This window comes from Aricia agestis, chromosome 6 (assembly GCF_905147365.1).
Source record: "Aricia agestis chromosome 6, ilAriAges1.1, whole genome shotgun sequence".
In the NCBI taxonomy this organism is placed as follows: domain Eukaryota; kingdom Metazoa; phylum Arthropoda; class Insecta; order Lepidoptera; family Lycaenidae; genus Aricia; species Aricia agestis.
The window spans coordinates 7,285,214-7,306,747 of NC_056411.1; the positions used below are offsets into that span (position 1 = coordinate 7,285,214).

A 21,534-nucleotide genomic window follows, 5' to 3' on the forward strand; every position below is an offset into this window, starting at 1 on the left:
TCGTTCTTTTTCACCTATCATTTGAAAGATGGGCGTGAGTGTGAAGAGAGAAGGACGATGTTTGATTTTTGGGATTAGTCGCCCTCTTAAGTTATATTAAGATTTGTGTCTTTAGGTCATCCAAAAACACTTCACACTAGCATTATATCGATAGACAGTAGGTATGTACTATCAGGAAATATAATCATAAGAAGATGTCAGACGTAAGTAATTTGGTCGAGTCGAGTCAAGCCTAGCCAAAAGGTTAAGACTAACATTAGCTTGATATAATCCAACCAAATAACGTAGATCCGTCACTTGCGTTTGAATCAGTTTCTCACATAGTACATAATATAAAGCGTGTGTATACCAAATAAATACCTTTGCTTCTCTCCGAAACGATCAAAGAGCAAAGCAATCAAATTTTATCGATAATAATATAATTAATTACTGAAAACCAGCGTTGCTAACTGTGTTTGCAACATTATATTATGCTGAGTGGGCTCCACTTTGGTAAGTCTTGATTTTGAAATGTTTTTGATTATTTTTGTAATACACATATTTAATTGTTTTACCCTAGTTTTACCTAATAGAATTTCTTTCTTACTTTCTAGTTAGTTTTTCTTCTTAATTTCAAATCAATTGCACTTTCAGAGATCACGGAATAGTTAAAGACTCGTATTACCGTGTCGTGTCTCGTTAAGTCTCGCTATAATTATACTCGTGTTTCGTCCTCAAGATTAGTATCTAAATATTATTTTCTAAAACACAATGTAGTATCGCGTTAAGTGATACCACCTCGCACTATAGTTGAAAGCTGCTGTCAACACCACAGGAAAAAAAAAAAAAAAAAAAAACTTTATCCCCCACTCCAAACTCAACTTTCCCCAGATTGGAGGCCCGGCTTCATTCGCATTTTAGTGCTCAACCACTTCGCATCTCATTTGGTTTCACGTTTAAATTAAATTAAAATTTAATATAAAATAATAAAAAATGTCTAAAAGGCAAAGTGATGATAAGTCTCGATTATATAGTTAAAAAGTTGAGAAAATTAGAAAAAGAAATAAAACGTGATCGCTATTACAATAGAAGATCAATATCCAGCTCCAGTTCGTCAAGTAGTTCTTCAAATTCATCGATAGCTTCAATTGGAATCGCACCGGAAAATCTTAACGGTAAGTCATTTAAAAATAAAAATTTAAAAATCATTGCTATAACCAATTCCTTGCATCAGAATAGTCATCAGGACTATATAGATGTAGTGGGTTAACGGTTATTAATATTTTGCATCAGAATAGTCGCATGGGCTATATAGATGTAGAATTATACAAGAGATTTTTATTCCTTGTATTCCAGAAACGGAAGGCAATATACCAGCGGAAATAAATAACTCTTTTCCGATCGAAAACGCTGTTCCGGATGTACCGGAACAGCCCTGTCCGGGAACTTCAATGGATGTTGTTCCCGTGACCGAAAACGTTGCTTCAAATGATGAAAGGCCACAAAACGAGTTAATCGAGATTTTAGGTGAAGACCCGTCAACGGCCGTCACCTACGGGCCTGAAATACATAAAGAAATTGCATCCAGATTTACACACATTTGTACTTCCGGTTTGGACAAAAATAACCGAAAACTTCTAATTGAGAAACATAAGGTCCCAGGCAATTGCACTAACATTGCAGCGCCACGTCTTAATGCTGAAATTAAAGCAGCCCTATCGGATTCAGTGGTCAAACGCGACAAAGCCATCGAATACAGACAAAACCAGATGGCGGCAGCTATTTCGTCGTTAGGATCTATAATGTCCAATATCTTAATTAATAAGTGCGATAACAACGCTTTAATGCAGGATTTAATGGACCTGGGTCGCTTATTATGCGACATACAGCATTCTCAATCGACTGCTAGGCGAAATCTAGCCTTAAACTTCGTTAAAAAGAATTTAAAAGACCACCTAGATTTGACAAAGATTGACAGTTATCTATTTGGCGAAAATTTAGCCGAAACGTTAAAAACTGCTAAAGCAGTTTCGAAGTCTAGTTCGGACCTGAAGGCAGAACAACAAAAACAGATAAAACCTGCACCGACAAGGCATAATTTAAACTGGAAGACGGGGACCTCGGCTCGCAGACAGCCGACGGGCCAAGCACCGCGGCATCAACAGTCTGCCGCTCCGAGGGCTCCACCTCCGAGGCAAGCTGCTCAAACATTCTCGCGGCACTCCAAACAGAGCCGCCGCCAATAGACGAGGTACGTTACGCGGGCAGACTTGCTCGATTTTATAAGCAATGGACGCTCATTACATCTGATCGGTCCGTATTGTCCTACATTAAAGGATATCAAATCAAATTTAACGAACCAGTTTATCAAAATAGTGTACAAGTTTTTAATTCGCCTTCAATAGAATTACGAGAAGCCGTTGATAGTTTACTGTTAATAGGTGCTATTTCTCGTTGTGAACCTTGTCAAGAACAATTTGTATCCCGTGTCTTTTTAATACCTAAGCCTAATGGAAAAATGAGATTCATTTTAAATTTAAAGAATTTGAACACTTTTATAAATACCCGTCATTTTAAGTTGGAGGATATCCGCACAGTTTTAAAATTAATCTCAAGAAATTGTTATTTAACTACCCTCGATTTAAAAGATGCCTATTTTTTAATTAATATTCATCCCGATTCACGAAAATATCTTAGATTTTCTGTTGGTCATGAATTATATGAATTCAATGTTTTACCGTTTGGCTTATGTACAGCTCCATATATTTTTACCAAAATTATGAAACCAGTTGTTAAATTCTTACGATCGTGCGGTTTGCTATCTTCTATGTACTTGGATGATTTAATTTTAATTGGGGGTACTTATGAAGAATGTATCAAAAATGTAGATATTACTCAAAAATTATTAAGACACTTAGGATTTATCATAAATAACGAAAAAAGTGTGATACAGCCATCAACATCTGTAAAGTACTTAGGTTATATTATTGATACCAGTAAATGGTCCTTAAGTCTACCACTAGAGAAAAGAATACGAATTAAATCTGAACTTATTAAAATAAAAAAATTAAGCCGTTTTAAAATAAGGACGTTAGCTAAACTTATAGGTTTGTTAGTTTCTGCATGTCCGGCAATAGAATATGGCTGGTTATATACCAAAGAACTCGAAAGATGTAAGTACCTTAATCTAAAAAATAACGAAGATTACGACAAAGTTATGTACCTGCCCAATTCATTATTGCCGGACATAAATTGGTGGATTAATAATATCGATCATTCTTCTCATAAAATCAAAGATGATCAATATCGTCTGGAAATATTCTCTGACGCCTCAACAACGGGGTGGGGCGGGTGTTGTGAGGGCCAAACGGCTAACGGTCGGTGGTCTACTACAGAGCTAAACCTACATATTAATCATCTTGAACTTTTGGCTGCACTTTATTCCCTTAAAATTTTTGCTAAAGAGTACAGGAACTGTCAGGTATTAATGCGTATCGATAATATTACAGCAGTCAGTTATATAAACCGTATGGGCGGTATACAATACCCTCACCTTTCTAGAGTCGCCAAGGACATATGGCAGTGGTGTGAAAACCGTAAAATATTTGTGTTCGCTTCTTATATCAAATCGAGTGAAAATACTATAGCCGATAAAGAATCTAGACGAATTCATCCAGATGTAGAATGGGAACTATCGGTGGATAGTTATACAACGTTGGTGAACACACTTTCATTTTTTCCCCAAATTGATTTATTTGCTACTCGAATTAACAAAAAGTGTAGTAAGTTCGTCTCTTGGCATAGAGATCCAGACGCCTTTGCTATTGATGCCCTTACCTTGGATTGGTCTAAACTAAATTTTTACGCCTTTCCCCCTGTAGCAATGGTTCTTAAAGTATTGAGAAAAATTGTTACAGATAGGGCAAAAGGGATCATAGTTGTACCGGATTGGCCTACACAGCCCTGGTACCCCATGTTTACACAATTGTTGACATCAAAATTAGTGAGAATAGATTCTAATAATTTTATTATACCTAATTCCAGAAACATACACAGCCACCTTACCCTGGTTGCAGGAATTTTATCGGGAAGGCGATGCTGCAAAGAGGTATCCCACAATCCGCAATAGAGATAATGATAGCTTCCCTGTCGGAAAATACACTCAAACAATATGACGTTTGTTTTAAAAAGTGGTATGCATTTTGTCATATTAACTCTGTTGATGTTTACCAACCGTCTATCCCGGTGATATTAAAATTCCTCACGGAAGTTTATAATGATGGGGGGCAGTATGGAACTATTAATAGTTATCGGTCCGCTTTGTCATTAGTTATCCAAAATTTATCAGCTGACGATAGGGTCTCTAGATTTTGTAAAGGTGTTTATAAATTAAAACCACCATTGCCTCGTTACAATTATACATGGGACGTTAGTGTGGTGATTAATTATTTAGCTTCATGGTTTCCTAATCAAAATTTATCCTTAGACCAATTATCTAGAAAATGTGTCACATTGCTTGCTCTAGTAACCGCCCACAGAGTACAAACTATCTCTAAAATAAAAGTAGATGAAATTGTGATTTCTAATAATCAAGTAATTATAAAAATATGTGATTTTATAAAGTCTTCTAAAATAGGTACAAAGCAACCGATTTTGTATTTACCGTTTTTTGATGAACACCCCGAAATTTGTCCAGCTGACACTCTTAAAGTCTATATAGAGAAAACAAAAGATCTGAGAAAGTCAAAAGAACTGTTTATTAGTATTCGCAAACCTCACAAAACGGTTTCCAGCCAAACTATTAGCCGCTGGATAAAATCAACTTTGAAAGATAGTGGAATTGACGTATCTATCTTCTCATCACATAGCACTCGCCATGCTTCTACCTCGATGGCAAAAAAGCTAGGTGTTAATCTCGATGCCATCAGGCAAACTGCAGGATGGAGCGACAATTCCACTACTACTTCGCTAAATTCTATGACAGACCAATAGTAGAGAACCATAATATTGCTCTAGCTAAGTCTTTGTGTTCACTGATTAAATAAAATTTATAATATCTAACTTTAATTTGAACTTAAAGTATAAGAAGTTGTTATAATTAGCTCTTAGAATTTTCTGATTGTAATATTTTAATTAAGTTGTGTACTCATATTAAAGGTTTTTTATAAATACCTGTGTGTGATATTTCTTACTCTAAACATCTACATTGTGTTTTAGAAAATAATATTTAGATACTAATCTTGAGGACGAAACACGAGTATAATTAATGATTAAACGAACTTACTTGTACGTGAAGTTCTATCATAATTATACGAAGTGTTTCGTCCGAAGAGATTAGTGATACCCACCCACCCAATACAGCCCTTACATGAGTATAAGAAATATCACAATAATCGTTTATCTCAACTAAATGAAGCCGGGCCTCCAATCTGGGGAAAGTTGAGTTTGGAGTGGGGGATAAAGTTTTTTTTTTTTTTTTTTTTCCTGTGGTGTTGACAGCAGCTTTCAACTATAGTGCGAGGTGGTATCACTTAACGCGATACTACATTGTGTTTTAGAAAATAATATTTAGATACTAATCTCTTCGGACGAAACACTTCGTATAATTATGATAGAACTTCACGTACAAGTAAGTTCGTTTAATCATTAATTAATCTGCTTTTTAACGTAACTATCCTATTTATTACCTCGGGGTAAACTGAAGCCTCACCTCGCATACTAACACCGTCATGTAATTTTAACAAAGGCTTAGTACTTAAACATCTTAGTACAACGAGATTTAATAATTTTAAATGAAGGAATATTCATGTCGTTGACAGTTTAGATTTAAAAAGAGCTAAACAGCCAATATTAGGGTGAATTCCTATACCCATCAATACTTCCATATCCATGTTTATAAATGCGAAAGTGTGTCTGTCTGTCTGTAACCTCTTCACGCCCAAACGAGCTGAACCGATTTTGCTGAAATTTGGTATGGAGATACTTTGATTCCCAGGACAGGACAAAAAATACTCTTTATCTCGAAAACATGTACGGCTCCCGCGTGATAAACTAATTTTGGCACAACGGAGTTGCGGGCGTCATCTAGGCTCTAGCAGACTATAAAATAAATAATTTTTAGAGATATCAGTAGAACGTATATAACAGTTTATGAGTTTAGCATTTGGATACAGTTACAGTATTATACTGAAACAATGTCGATTATCACATTATTTAGCTGGATTAATTCGGAACGGTCCGCTCATTCACCAACTGATATGGGAATCAAAGAATATTCAGTTGATTTGCAGTGTTCCCCAGTTAGTTATCGTGGTGTGAAATTTCTAAGAATTCAAATCATTGATCCGGAAAAATAGTCCACTTTAAGATAAGGAAGGAAATTGTTCAGTGGTCAGGGTAATCAATGGGGGCTGCCACGGATTTTTCTTTTTGTCGGTTTCCCCTTTCTTTGACAGATACGTTGCTTTAATTATATTTGAATCGAAAAAAAGGTTGTCTAAATCTTAAATTTCAATTTTCTAATAGCAGTAAATCTAAAATGTTTGAAAACCACAAAATTTCATTCCACAAAATCAGTAGAAAGTCAATATTTTTTTTACTTATTATATAAAATGTTACTTATATTATTTATATTATTTTCTTCTTAACTTGAATCTCTAGAAGCGCCCAAGACTCGACTTCCGGGAACCTAAGAGACTTCTAAGAGACTTTATGGATCTAAGCTAGATTTATCTATCTAATATGGGGAAGATACTGCGGATCAATTCTCGTACCTCGATTGTCAACCTGCTTAATAATATCTCTAGTATGGTAGGTACGCTGACGCCGTCAAAGTAACATCTATACTAATTATCAATGATATTCTATGTTACTAACTCATATTATTATATTAAGGCTAATAGGGGCAAAAAACAGAGGAAAATGTAGAAAACAACGGGGAAATTATTTGAAAGGGCTTATCTCACGAACTACTGGAGCAATTTTTAAGTTATTTGGCACAGATAAAAAATAGACCACGTGAAGGATCATAGACTATTTTTTGGGTAATTCGTCTGTGAAATTCCTAATTTACGCAGGCGAAGCCGCGTGGAACGTCTAGTTTGAGATATGGAAATCGGGCCTTTATCCCCAGCAGTAACAATCCATGATGATAGTGAACATTTAAAAAACAAAAACATGAAAATTGCAGTTATGTAGATATGTATAGTTTACAGGATCACGGGATGAAGCAATTAATTTATTTACATAATCCCAACATTTATCGTTCGTTATTTCACAGAAGCACGATGAAAACTAATGAACGAATAAATTCAATTAAAGAAAACAGTTTATTCATTTGTAGAGGTCGTCCTAGGGCAATAACAGTTGAAATAAAATGAGTTGTCTCTTTAAAAACTTTTTGTCTTTGATTTGTATTTATTACATTTTGGTCCTTAGACATTCGTACTAATATTGTGAATGCGAAAGTATTTCTGTATCTCTGTCTTTTACTTTTTGACTTTAAGGCCTAGCGCGCACCACGATTTTAATTTTTGCGACACGATTTCAAAATCGCGCTGTAAAAAATCGCAGAGAGTACGGTGCGCGCACTGCGATAAATAAATAGTGATCTTTGCTCACTTTCACCATTGATTTCGTACAAGTTGCTTGTCTTTATTTATTACTTCGGAGGATCAGAAGAAAAAAAAAGAAAATTCGTCAATACTGGACTCATCCGTTTACAGCGGATAGAATTATCAAAGGTTTCTTTTATGAGAAATACATGAACTTCGGATGTATCCCAAAAAATTCTTTGGCTATAATTATATAATGAAAATTCTATTATAGAATGAAACATAATGCTGGTCTTTCTTGTACTGCGATTATCAAATGTTCCACGTCTATCTTCGTATCGTTTGAAGACGGACACTCCAATGGAGATACAGGCGCCGACATGTTTAAAAAAGAGTATAATATAAACCACTACGATGTTTATTGTTGGACAGATGATAATATGTATTAATCTGTAGACAGATGAAACACAAATGAAGTGCCGGCCGGCCCGAGTGTGCGATTTTAGTATCGTAGTGCGCGCGGTACCACACAATTTCATATTCTGCATTTTATTTTCGCGACAATCGCGTCGCGAGTAGTCGCAGCAAAATGTGACAAATCACAATTTTTTTTTAATGAAATAAGGGGCAAACGAGCAAATGCGTCACCTGATGGAAAGCAACTTCCGTCGCCCATGGACACTCGCAGCATCAGAAGAGCTGCAGGTGCGTTGCCGGTCTTTTAGGAGGGAATAGGGTAATAGGGGAGGGTAGGGATGGGTAGGGATGAGAAGGAAAGGGAATAGGGGAGGGTAGGGAAGGGAATAGGGTATTGGGCCTCCGTTAAACTCACTCACTCGGCGAAACACATCGTAAGCGCTGTTTCACGCCGGTTTTCTGTGAGAACGTGATATTTCTCCGGTCGAGCCGACCCATTCGTGCCGAAGCATGGCTCTCCCACGCATGAATTATTTCAAAATCACTGCAATTATTTAGTCGCATGTGCGCGCACTGTCATACTAACTCATACGTTGTATTTCTGCGATAAAATAATCGCGCTGCATAAAGTCGTGGTGCGCGCTAGGCCTTATACCACTGAACTGATTATGATTGTTTTCTTATTTGATTGATGAAAGTTATGGATATATTTTGAGTCCCGTGAAAGGACCGTAAAAACAGTATATTTATTCCGAGAACAGTAGTTACTGCAAGATTAACTAATTTCTGCGCAATGGCTTCTATTTGCCTCTTTCTTACAGGTAGGCATTCGTAGCAAGCGTCTATAGCGCCGTATCGAGCGTGTATAACGTCATAGCGAGCGTCTATAGCGTCGTAGCGAGCGTCTATAGCGTCGTAGCGAGTGTCTATAGCGTCGTTACGAGCTTCTATAGCGTCGTAGCGAGCATCTATAGCGTCGTAGCGGGGGTCTATAGCGTCGTAGCGGGCGTCTATAGCGTCATAGCGAGCTTCTATAGCGTCGTAGCGAGCATCTATAGCGTCGTTCCGAGCGTCTATAGCGTCGTTCCGAGCGTCTATATCGTCGTAACGAGCGTCTATAGCGTCGTAGTGAGCTTCTATAGCGTCGTAGCGAGCGTCTATACCGTCGTTACGAGCGTCTATAGTGTCGTAGCGAGCGTCTATAGCGTCGTTACGAGCGTCTATAGCGTCGTAGTGAGCGTCTATAGCGTGATAGCGAGCGTCTATAGCATCGTTACGAGCGTCTATAGCGTCGTAGCGAGCGTCTATAGCGTCGTAGCGAGTATCTATAGCGTCGTTCCGAGTGTCTATAGCGTCGTAGCGAGCGTCTATAGCGTCGTTACGAGCGTCTATAGCGTCGTAGCAAGTGTCTATAGCTTCGTTACGAGCGTCTATAGCGTCGTAGCGAGCGTGTATAGCGTCGTAGCGTTCAGGGGTTCCCAAACTTATTTTTTCTATAACTGCCCACTTCGAGAAAAAAATATGCTTAAGCGCCCGAATTGTTTCAATTCAAAACGCATCCAGATGAAATAAATCACCCCCCAAGCCTTTACACAATGCCCCCATGTTTTCTGACTGCCACACCACCCCCTTTAGACCTTCACCGACCACAAGTGGGTGTTATCGTCCACATAATGAAAGGCTGGTCTATAGACTATACTCTATACTCAATAGCGTTAGTGACGCCGCATCTGTGCTGCTGTGACAGAGCAATCTGAAGCATGACATATTAAGGAACGACTTTCGAGCACAGCGACTAGGCTTCTTACAGACGAACGACAATGTTGCCCTGCTAAGAGCAAAAGCGGTATCTCATTGAAATTGAGTTTTGAGAAAATATGAGCTTTTGTAACTATACTTAGATTTCTGATAAAACTAAGATACAGAAAATTTTCATAAGGGTTTTTTATTTTTATATGTTTAAATACTTAAAAAGGTACAGCCATTTGACTTAGTTCATTGAAAACGTATTTTTTTAAGTTTACCGATGCCATAAAAATCAAATTTTCGATTATTTTGAGATACCGCTTTTTGCGCTTAACAAGGTAGAATGTTAGAGCGCTTACAGACGAACGGCACGCGTCGACGGTGGCGCCGGCGGTCGACGCATGCCGTCCACAAGTGGCGTTCGTCTGTAAGCGCTCTTATAAGGGCCATGATGGACAATCTAGAATGTGCCATGAATTATCACCATGATCGGGGATCTGTCTACACGATCGCTGCACCATTAATTGTTATTTGCCATCGTTAACAATGGACGTCGAAACATTAGCAGCTGCTACTATTTCCATCCAAATTACAGGCTCTTTTTGATACAATTCTATACTTTTTATCCTTTCTGATGCAATTCTATACTTTTTATTTGACCACGTCTCCGACATCGTTGAAAACAAAATAGCGCGCGTCTGCACCGTGCCGTAAACAAATATGAACTGAGTGATCGGCGATCCTGTGGACACGCTACAATCTTCCTTTGATGATTGTGCGAAAAACCGACACAACGGCGATTACGCTCAATCGACACCCATCATGGCCAATCGCAAACGATTACGCCCTCTACGCGATCGTGATCGCCTGTGAATGTCCATCATGGCACATCGTGTAGAGGCCCCATAACATTAGTGACGTCACGGTGTGTACTACCTCGGCTTCCTAGTCATACCGTAAATCTGACAATAGTGCTCACGGTAATGACGTCACGTATAGAGGACAAGGGCTGGAAGTTATGAACAGTAATCCCCCTATTTTGGCGTCCCGGGGAAAATTTACTGGCGAATTTATTTGAAAAATTTACCCCGGTGCCGACGTGACTGGCTTACCGAGTGACTTACAAAAGTTTAGACTCGTTTAATTGTCAACGGATGTCGCATCTGACTTGGGAGTTTTGATCGGCGAAAACTTGAAGTGAAATAAAGTGACATTTTGAGATAGGTAATATAAATCTGGCCAAGATGAAAGTATATTTCAAGAAAGTCAGCTTAGCTGCTACTACAATTAAATAAAAACAAACGACACTCCTTGAGAATTGAGATCTCCCAATCGTTTGTACAACAATGGGTTACGTATGTATAATATTAGGAAGTCGACCGTAGTCCGTAACAACTGCAAACAAGCTGAACTGTTTACTCAAAGCATACGGTGTGCATTCACGCTAGTCAATGGTGCCTTTGTCAATAAGACAAACTGCTATCAGCCCTACTTTTAACATACACACACACGTTATATTATATTATATACTCCACCCACCAGTGACGAGATTGCAATTTTGTAAACAGACCTGTAATTAGTACCTAATTATTAGTAACACTTGTTTTATTCTCCCTTTTTTTGCACCAATAAAGTTATTATTATTTAAATATTATTATAATATATTCAGTATTCATGACAATATTATAATATCACTAATTATGATTTAAAAATAATTATTACGTTTGTTTTTAGTAACTAAACAAACAACTGCACATTAAATTTATAGCTGTCACGTTTTCTAAAATCGGAAACATCTGTGCTTAGATTAATATTCTAAGTTAGATGACAAAGTTTGGCCTGAACCTAAATTAGTCGAAATTCTGTATTTTGCTACGTAAATATTAGTACCTGGATGACCGAGCTTTGCTCGGTATAGCAAACACTCATTGACTTGGTGTTACTTAACAACGCCATCTGCTGGAATAGTTTTAGCTGCTGTTGTGTAAAAATGATTCCTAGCTAGATCGATTTATCGCCCCCGAAACCCCCTATATACTAAATTTCATGAAAATCGTTGGAGCCGATTCCGAGATTCCGAGATTTATATATATATATATATATATATATATATATATATACAAGAATTGCTCGTGTAAAGATATAAGATTATGACACAAAATAATATGTCAGTCTGAATAAGTAACTGCTGCACTCGGAGACGATTTATTTAACTGTAATTAAAGTATGATTTTGACATAAGCCCCATATTAGACCGACAAGGCTTTAAATGAACGTGGTGACAAAAGGAACTAACGCCGCACTCTTACAAAAGCCCCATTTTTGACATGTTTTGACATTTCTCCTTTACCGGCAGCCCATGTTCATTTAAAGCCTTATCGGAGTTGTCGGTCTATACATTATATTGTGTCAAACTCTGCATTACATTGAAGTTATGATCATTAAAATGTGGCAGCAGTTCGGCAGCAAGCATCACTTTGCATAGATAACAAGTCTCAAGTACCAGTAAAAATACAGTGAAAAACACACAAAAAAATCTGAAATAAGCAGCGCATACTAACAAATATGAATATGTGATATGTTGAAAGTTCCCAACTGTGTAATAAAGTTATTATGAATAGCCCCAATCTAGAGTATAGCCAAATCCGCTTTAAACGTTTAACTTGTGGCTTATCGTTTATTGTTCTGTTCAGGTCGGGTACAAATATTGTATGTTCAGATCTAGTTTGTTACCAGTGTTGCCAGTATTCTGTAGTTCCCTGAGGTTTTGCAAAGTTGTGTTTCGAATAGGATTTATTTATTGTTGCATTACCACTAAGTGCATAAAATATAATGGTAATTTATTATGTACCATCGAGGAAATTGATTCCTAGACAGTTGGCAGACAAATTTGGTCGGGTAATGTCAATTCAATGTTAATTGTGATCTGTCGGCTGGGTTTGTCGTAACGCGACCTACGTAGGTTTCCTATCAGCCTAGAATTCAACTTCTATGACAGTACTAGGTCTTGCCCGCAGGCCGCAACAGTTGCATAGAAATTAGTTTGGTGGGAACAGTATTTTCCGGGATAAAAAGCATCCTATGTCCTTTGCTGGAACTTAAAGTATCTCTATACCAAATTTCATCAAAATCGGTTAAGTGGTTTGGGCACAGTCAGACAGTTAGACCCCATCTGTGAGATTTCTACTTGTATGTTCATTAACTTTCCTATTATAATTGTAATCTAATATATAAAAATAAGTCGGGTTTTCCTTCCTGACGCTATAACTCCAAAACGCACGAACCGATTTCAACGGTTTTGCATTCGTTAAAACGGTCTCGGGCTCCGTGAGGTCTATAGAAAAAAAATTAGAAAAAACTTCAAGAGAAAAGCGGGAAAACAGGGAGAATCATTTTATGGCAAAACAACGTTTACCGGGACAGGTAGTTGCCATAAAAGTTTTCTTTATTATTTATGAGTAACATATGTTGCTCATAAATAATAAAGAAAACTTTTATCTATGGAAATAGACTGAAGCAGGGCAAGTTTGTTAGTTCGCGATTTTAGAACAAATAGCGCAATCCTGTACTAATTTTGGAAATCAGCTCAAAAATTATGTAACCGCAGGCTTTACTTTTCAATTATCGGACCATAGTTTCGTTCCACAATACACGAATTAGGCTAACCTTTATGCAGTGTGCGTGAAATGAGAGGGTGAATCTAAAAAACCGGCCAAGTGCGAGTCGCACTCTCGCACAAAGGGTTCCGTACCGTTATAGAGCCCCCCTCTCTTTTATTTTATTTTAATATTATTATTAAAGTAGACATAATATAATAAAGGATTTTATAAAAATTTCAAGTGTCGAATTGTTACCATTATTTAAATCGAGCAAAAAAGGCCTAAAAAATCACGTTTCTTGTATGGAAGCCCCCTTTCATTATTAATTTTTTTTCTGTATTTGTTGTTATAGCGACAACAGAAATACATAATCTGTGAAAACTTCAGAAGTCTAGCTATAGTGGTTTTTGAGATACATCCTGCTGACAGACAGACAACGAAGTCTTAGCAATAGGGTCCCGTTTTCACCCTTTGGGTACGGAACCCTAAAAAGCTCTAAACGTAGCCTAGTACCTACTGATAGTAATCGTAGTACCTTCAGACTCGGACGCAGTATTAGTACGTGTCCGACAGGTTATTTAGGCCTGTGATCAGTCCTAACTGATGGATCAGCCTCCCCGTATACAAGGTGTAACAAAGTGATGATACTTTAGGGTGTGTACGTGCCCTTGTATAGAGTTCACTGTATGTATGTGTTGCGGTACCCGAAATTCGCCTAACATTACAGCATCGCGCTATAAAGTGACCACAGAACTTAAGAAAGAAAGAAAGACACTTTGCAATAAGACGCAGACGAAGCAGCGCATCGTATAAAAATACGTGTGGCACTCGGGGAATGCCGCGGTAAAGCTATTGCATAGCATTGTTCATCAACTTATGCAATTAAATACACACACACCGTGCCGAAGTAAGCCTGGAAACGCCGCACCGCTGTGCCGGTCGGAGTAGGGTGTGTTAGATTTTTTCGTTACGGAATTTCTGGATAAGCTACGCAATAGCTTGAAAGGCACTGGAAATGCATTTCAAAATTTGAAATGCATTTCCATCTTCTGTTTGTTAACATGTTACATTTAATGTAACATGTTAACAAACAGAAGATTTTAATGATCCATGAATGATAAAGCACACGAAGTTTAAATTAACTTCGGAACTTGTTAACCATTCGTAATGTCCAACAATCTTGCAGATTACAGATAAGAAAGTTATTTCGGTGATGGAACTTTCTGTTTGCCAGGGACTTTGTTTAGTCTAGCCTCTAATTTTCTCTTTATCTTTGTTGGAATTGAAATAAGGCTTTTTAATATAATGTAATTATAGTAAGTTAAGTCTCATTATTAAATATTTAAGCAATTTATATTATTTTTGGTATTATAATAATAATATAACGTATTAGCTGATAGCACCTGACATTAAAATTAAATTTCGCTGTACATACTCCTAGTTTTAATCTTCCTAACTAATCACTTTAACAGCTAGTACAAAATCATAAAATTATGTTTATAAAAAATATAATACCATCAGTGTCCCACTACTGGGCATAGGCGGTAAGGTTACCTTGGACAGACAGTCTTTCGCAAAAAAATATTTTGAAAGTATAATGTCGGTAATTTTGCCACATTCATAAAATACGTTTAGTGCCTTATCACACTGGCGATTAGCGAGCGATTTGAAAGTGACGCGACTGCGCAGCGCACACGCCGCGATTACGCGGCGTGGTGTGGACGCCATTTTGTACACTCGTCTACACAGATTATTATTATATATAGTAGACTCGTCTAGGGGGTGACGTCAGAATCTATTTTGCTGCTGAGTGTCCAAAACGCCGAAGGCAAGCTGCGTGCACGCCGCACGCCGCACGCGCAGTCGCGGCGTCATCGCGGCGTGTACGCTGCGCAGTCGCGTCGCTTTCAAATCGCTCGCTAATCGCCAGTGTGATAAGGCCCTTAGCAAAGCAAATGTTTTGAAATGAACATAAATGTTTTTAGTTCATAAAACACTTGAAACTTAATGCTACGTAATTAACCAGCACGTAAAGTTTGTTGAAGCTACATCTAAATGTTTAGCAAAACGCTTGAAAAATTTTTCAACTCCAATTGAAAAGTTAATGTTCGTTATAAGCCTGCATTCAGGAGTATTATTATGCATGTTTTTATAATTAAACTGACGCCTGCAACTCCGTTGCGCATGAACTCCTTCATCGCGCAGGAACCGTAAATTTTTCCAGGATAAAAAATATCCTATATCCTTTCCCGGGACTCCAAAGTATCTTCGTACTTAAATTTAGCCAAATCGATTCAGCGGTTTGGGCGTGAAGAGATAACATACATGTGGGATAATTATTAATTTAGTATTAACTTTTTAATTTGTATTCTGTTGTCTATGTATAGCAACCGGATAAGTGATGACTTGGCAGAGGTGACACTTGTCAGATGTGAGTAGAGTTGTCAATGGTAAAAGCAAGATGAATGAGATGTTTTGTTCGGTTGTTATAGAAAAATAAAGTTAGTGAGAATTTAAAACGTTTTTGCATTAGATTTAGCCTCATCCCACATACATACAGACAGAGAGACAGACAGTAGCAACTATATAGCTTTATTTTCCTAATATTTTGTAATATCTAATTAAACAATTTTAATTAAAAAATTATTATTATCTTTCAAATTAAGTAATTTTATAATATTAGGTGTTCTAATATGCTTCTTCCTAAATCAATTATTGTTCTAACTTTGGTTCTAACGCGCTACACGAAATAGTTTGGAAGTAAATTATGTTTAATCAAAATTACTTGGAAATTACAATTTGACATAAACTGATACATAAAATAATAATTACAGCTCTCTTCAGCTAAATTATTAGCCTGATACAAAATGGATTTGACAGTGTTTTGGTTATTACACTGTCAAATCCATTTTGTACTTACACATAATAAATAATAATATAAAGAACCCAATAGGTCAGGGAACATTGCAATTAAATATCTCGCTGAGATGTGAAACATATTTTTAAAACGGGCCATTCAAAATAAAGGTTCTTTTACAACAGATATTATTATTTACTAGCTGACCCGGCAAATGTTGTTTTACCATATAAATTATTAAGGTTGATTTATTATTTAGGGGTATGAAAAATAGATGTTGGCCGATTCTCAGACCTACTCAATATGCTCACAAAATTTCATGAGAATCGGTCAAGCCGTTTCGGAGGAGTAAGGGAACGAACATTGTGACACGAGAATTTTATATATAAGATTTACTATTATAATTGTCAAAGTCATAATTCTTGCCGTCCGCGGTTTTGGGCTGCAAATTCCAATTTTAAACGGCTCATAAAAAATGCGTCGACATCGCTTCGTCACGTGGCCGCGCTGCATTTAATAATCTTTACTAGAATATGTATTTAAATCTTATTACAAACCTGAAAAAACCAGGACAAACGTCTTTATTATACATGTATTTGGAATATTTGAAATAAATAAGTAATACTGGTACTTATTCTGAAATACAATTTTGCTATAACGTTATTACTAAGAATAATTTTACGTTCCAAGACTGGAACGTACTAAACTAGCCCCGAATTTTTATGTAAAATGTTTCAAAATTCCAAAATTCAAGAAATAAATATTTCAAGGCTGACGGTGTACATCCTGTTAGGTGTTTTGTCTACTTTTTTCAAAACGGGCTTAATGATAGTACCATTGAAACCAGGTCCGACTTTTTATATGGCCATCGAATGCGCGGACTACTTCTTGGCAGACAATCAGGTGACCAGCCTATATTGTCCTAACAAAACTAGGAAACAACATTTTTTTCAACGCGGGAATCGAGCCTACGACCTTCTATTCAGTAGCCATGTTCTATGTGGAGACTTATAGATACAGACGAATCAAAGAGGCGTTAGCGCTGTTACATGATATTTATTATCATCCAAAAGCCTTAATTAAGTACCTACTTTGCATGCGAGTTTTGGAACTAACTTTTCTCAGTTTATTCCGTGGATTCCGAAAAATGGTTCCGAAATGCATTTGGGTCCACCGCATTTCTATTCAGGCGTACTCGTATGGGATAACTTTTGCAGGCAACTTTTTGCCTGAACGAGCAAAAAGGCGACGTCTCACCAGTCAGACTTGTATGCCTCCGACTATACTCATATTAACTATATTAACATCCTCCCTCCGCGAACTCGGTACGGTTAACATCGTCTGACGTGCGCTCCGGGAATTAAAATCGTTTTCGGTGGTTAAAATCGTTAACTGCGTGCTGAGTGTGTGTAAAAAGCTAGGTAACGGTGTAATCTACGTTTACTGTAAGTTTTTGAACACATTTGCCCGTATTTTATTGGATTTAAACTCGGTAAGTAATTTTCCTTTGTTCATTTTTAACAGTAAGGAATTGTAGGTAGGTAAAAATATTGTATCGTCGGTACCGCGCGCGCTGCGCCGGGCGCCCGGCCTTGCGATCAGCTGGTCATAAATAGTGTTATTGTTGTTGTTAACTTTGAAAACAAGACATAATGTCTAGCCATAATAACATGCCGCCAGATAAAAATACCAACCCATTTGAAAGAAGGGACGGCATACCTCGTTCCCCGCCAACTTCAACCGGCAAACGTTTGCTGTCCCAACTATCGCCTTCATCCGTGTCACCAGTCGAAAAACGTCACCAACCCATAAGGGACGAACCGCAGTCCCCGGTAATTTCATTATTAGACACTAGCAGCGCAGTCGATGATTCGTTTAATTACTGCGAGTTAGTCCGTGAAGCGTCCTCCTACTTGGGAAAAATTAACGAATTCGCTAACGACACTGTCTCGAGGCGCAATAACTTTGCCAATAAATCCGATATAATGAACTTAACACAAAAACTGACAACCATAGTTTCTCTTCTTGCCATTAAAAACTCGTCACTTGAAACCAAAGTCGCGAATTTGGAGCGAGATTTACTATCCGTTAAACTTAATCAGGTCGTGAAACCGGCCCCCGCGGCGACTCCGGTCTCTTATTCCGAGGCCCTCAAACTGAAACTCGCGAAATCGGTTCCCCCCGTCGAGACACGTAAACCACTCCCATGTGTTATAGCCTACCCCACGCAAGAAAAATCGGCGGAATTAAAATCGGCAACTGAGACCAAGCAGGCTTTGATGAAGGTCATAAACCCGGCCGACGGTTTTCAATTTCACGGCGTTAAGAAAACAGCTAATTCGGGCGTGCTTCTGCGCCTCACGAGCGAGTCGCAAGTTAAAAAATTAAAGTCAGTCGAAGCGCTAAAATCTGCCGGCCTCCGTCTCGAGACACCCAAGGGGCGTAGCCCGCGCATCCTCATCAAAGATGTTCCACAACACATTACAGACGATAATTTTCTATTATCCCTGTACAACCAAAACGTAAACGGCGAAATTAATGTGACACAAGATCAATTCATGAGTTCGACAAAAATAGTAAGACGTCGTATTTTAAACAAAGAATACAATAACCGTAAATGGATAGGTATCGAACTAGACCCTAAAGTGCGTCAACACCTCATCGAAACAAAAGAAAAACTTTTTATCGACTGGGCGATGTGTCGCTTTGTAGATGACGTCGAACTCGTGCGCTGCGCTAACTGTCAACAGTATGGGCACACCGCTAAATTCTGTCGTGACACAAAGCCATGCTGTAAACATTGCGCTGAAGGTCATAGCTCGGATAGCTGCCCAAAAAAAGATAAAGACGACTTTAAGCCGGTTTGCGGTAGTTGTTTGCGATATAAAAAACCGACCGACCACCCCACAGGCTCCCCAGATTGTCCTACGTATAAGTCTAAAATGGAGCAACTTATTTTAACGACTCGGTATGGATAGTTTAAATATAGGACAGTTAAACCTCCACAATAATAAGCACGCAACGATAGAATTAGAAAAGTTGGTTTCCGATTACAATTTAGACTTGGTGCTCGTACAGGAGCAATATCAACTCGCGTCGCTACGGTCGAAGATAGTACAAATTAATAACCTAGCTCGCGCGGGTATTTACACACCTCAGTCTAGATTTTCAGTCACGGCCTTAACTAACCTTTCGACGTCGCACTGTGCGGTAGCCGAGGTCTCGTCTTCTCAGTTTAGATTTTACGTTGTAAGCTGCTATTTTCAGTACTCGGACTCCGTAAGGCCACATTTACATCAACTTCGCCGCGTATTACAATCTCTCGCGGGTAATAAAATTATTATTGGCGCCGACGTCAATGCATCCTCGCCCTTATGGCACGGCCAGCTTAGGTACACTGACCGCGACCGACGTACCGCTGTAGAAGACTTTATTGCGGAGTTTAACCTCCATATTCACAACACCCCCGATGCACCACCTACCTATAGTAGCCCAACGGGCGAATCGTCGATTGACGTCACGCTATCTAGCGCGTACGTCCAGATTAGGAATTGGCGTGTCCTTCCCGATGCGTCATGTAGTGATCACCGCTTACTGGTGTACGAGTTTTCTCGTGCGGTCCCGAGTGATACCGTAGTCAATTCTAATGACTATAAATACAATGTTAAGAACGGCGATTGGAAATTATTCCGCTCCCTCATTACCGCTCATGCCGGAGACTTCACTCGGCCGGATTTAAACGTCAATGAGTGCGCGGAAATTATGTCAAACACATTTGTTTACTGTGCCGATGTAGCCTTGGGTCGTAGACCTCTTAAAAAAGTTCACAACTGTAAATGGTGGAACAGTAATCTTCTTAATCTTCGTCGGGAATTTAGAAGGGCCAGGCGCAAAATTAATAATCTTCGTAAATCTGGCCACGACCGTTCGGATGATAATTACATAATTAGTTTAAATAACCTACGCATTTCAAGGTCACGTTATCGCGCTGCCGTTACATTAGCGAAAAATAATATGCTGAAGAATGCCGCGAATAGACTGGATAAAGAGGGTCCCTGGTCCTCTTTATATCACGAGCTTAAACCCAGTAGTAGTAATGAGCCAAACTTTTTCTCAAATATTAAAATTAACAACTCTTACACTTGTAGTTTAGAGGAAACGGCGAAGGCATATCTAAACGTTCTCATCCCAGACGACGAGCCCTCCTTGGATGATGAACACCATCGCGACATTAGGAGTAGAATGTTAGACCCCATTCATACACCGGTCTCAGATGTACCAACCCCGGAGGAGTTTATTAAAATAGTAAACCTTTTGCCTATAAAAAAATCTGCGGGCGAGGATAAAATATCGAATATTATGATAAAGCAAGCGTGTTTAGCGGCCAATTCATCGATTCTATATGTTTACAACAGATGTATCGCAGAAGGTATATTTCCAAAAATTTGGCGTTCCGGTTGCATAAAATTAATACCTAAAGCGGGAAACAAACCTCCTGACGACCCAAAATCTTACCGTCCGATAACGTTACTGCCTTGCTTAGGTAAATTACTAGAACGTCTCATCGTACCTCGCCTGCTACCCGGTGGCCCTAAATTCCATAGCCACCAGTTCGGTTTCACCGCCGGGAAATCGACTGTGGACGCGGCGTTAGAAGTAAGAAAAATAGTTAATTTGTCGGAAACTAAATACGTGGTCGCTATTTCATTAGATATTTCCGGGGCCTTCGACCATGCCTGGTGGCCGATGGTGCTATTAAAACTAAAAAATCGAGGGTGTTACTGCAATATTTATTCTATAATACATTCTTACTTTTCTAACGGTCAAACTAAGCTTCGTCTAGGACATTGTACACATGTCAAAGATTTAACGTGCGGCTGCCCTCAAGGATCGGTAATTTCGCCTAAATTATGGAACATCGGATTCGACGATTTGTTAAGTCTTCCACTTCCACCGCTTTGTATACTAGTTGGTTACGCCGATGACGGGTTTCTTATCGTTCAAGCAAACTCGCGTTCCGAAATTGAGTCTAAAGCCAACAGTAGTCTTAATTTAATATCTGACTGGGGTAAGCGTAATCGTCTGAAATTCGCCGCGCAAAAAACTTACCAAATTCTTTTAAAAGGTTCCCTTATATCTTCCCCTAGCATTAAACTTGACAATATTAACGTTAAACGCAAACAGTCGCTCTGTTATCTTGGTTTTTACTTAGAAAATAAATTTACATTTTTAGAACATATAATTCAAACCGGTGAGAAAGCGAAACGCAACTTTTACTCCTTTACCAAAATATCTACTTCGACATGGGGCCTTTCATTCAAAACCCTAAAATTAATTTACACTGCTACTTACCTTGGTAGCATTTGCTACGGGGCCCCCGTGT

General features: G+C 38.4%; 1 protein-coding gene across 1 annotated transcript; it reads left to right on the top strand.

Annotated features, from left to right (window-relative positions):
- The first annotated feature begins 17,669 nt into the window (after positions 1-17,669).
- On the top strand, positions 17,670-19,208 carry LOC121727961. The gene is made up of 2 exons (XM_042116045.1): positions 17,670-19,144; positions 19,182-19,208. Exon 1 carries the CDS (start codon positions 17,804-17,806, stop codon positions 19,127-19,129), a length of 1,326 nt encoding a protein of 441 aa, XP_041971979.1. The 5' UTR covers positions 17,670-17,803; the 3' UTR covers positions 19,130-19,144; positions 19,182-19,208.
- Positions 19,209-21,534: the final 2,326 nt, after the last annotated feature.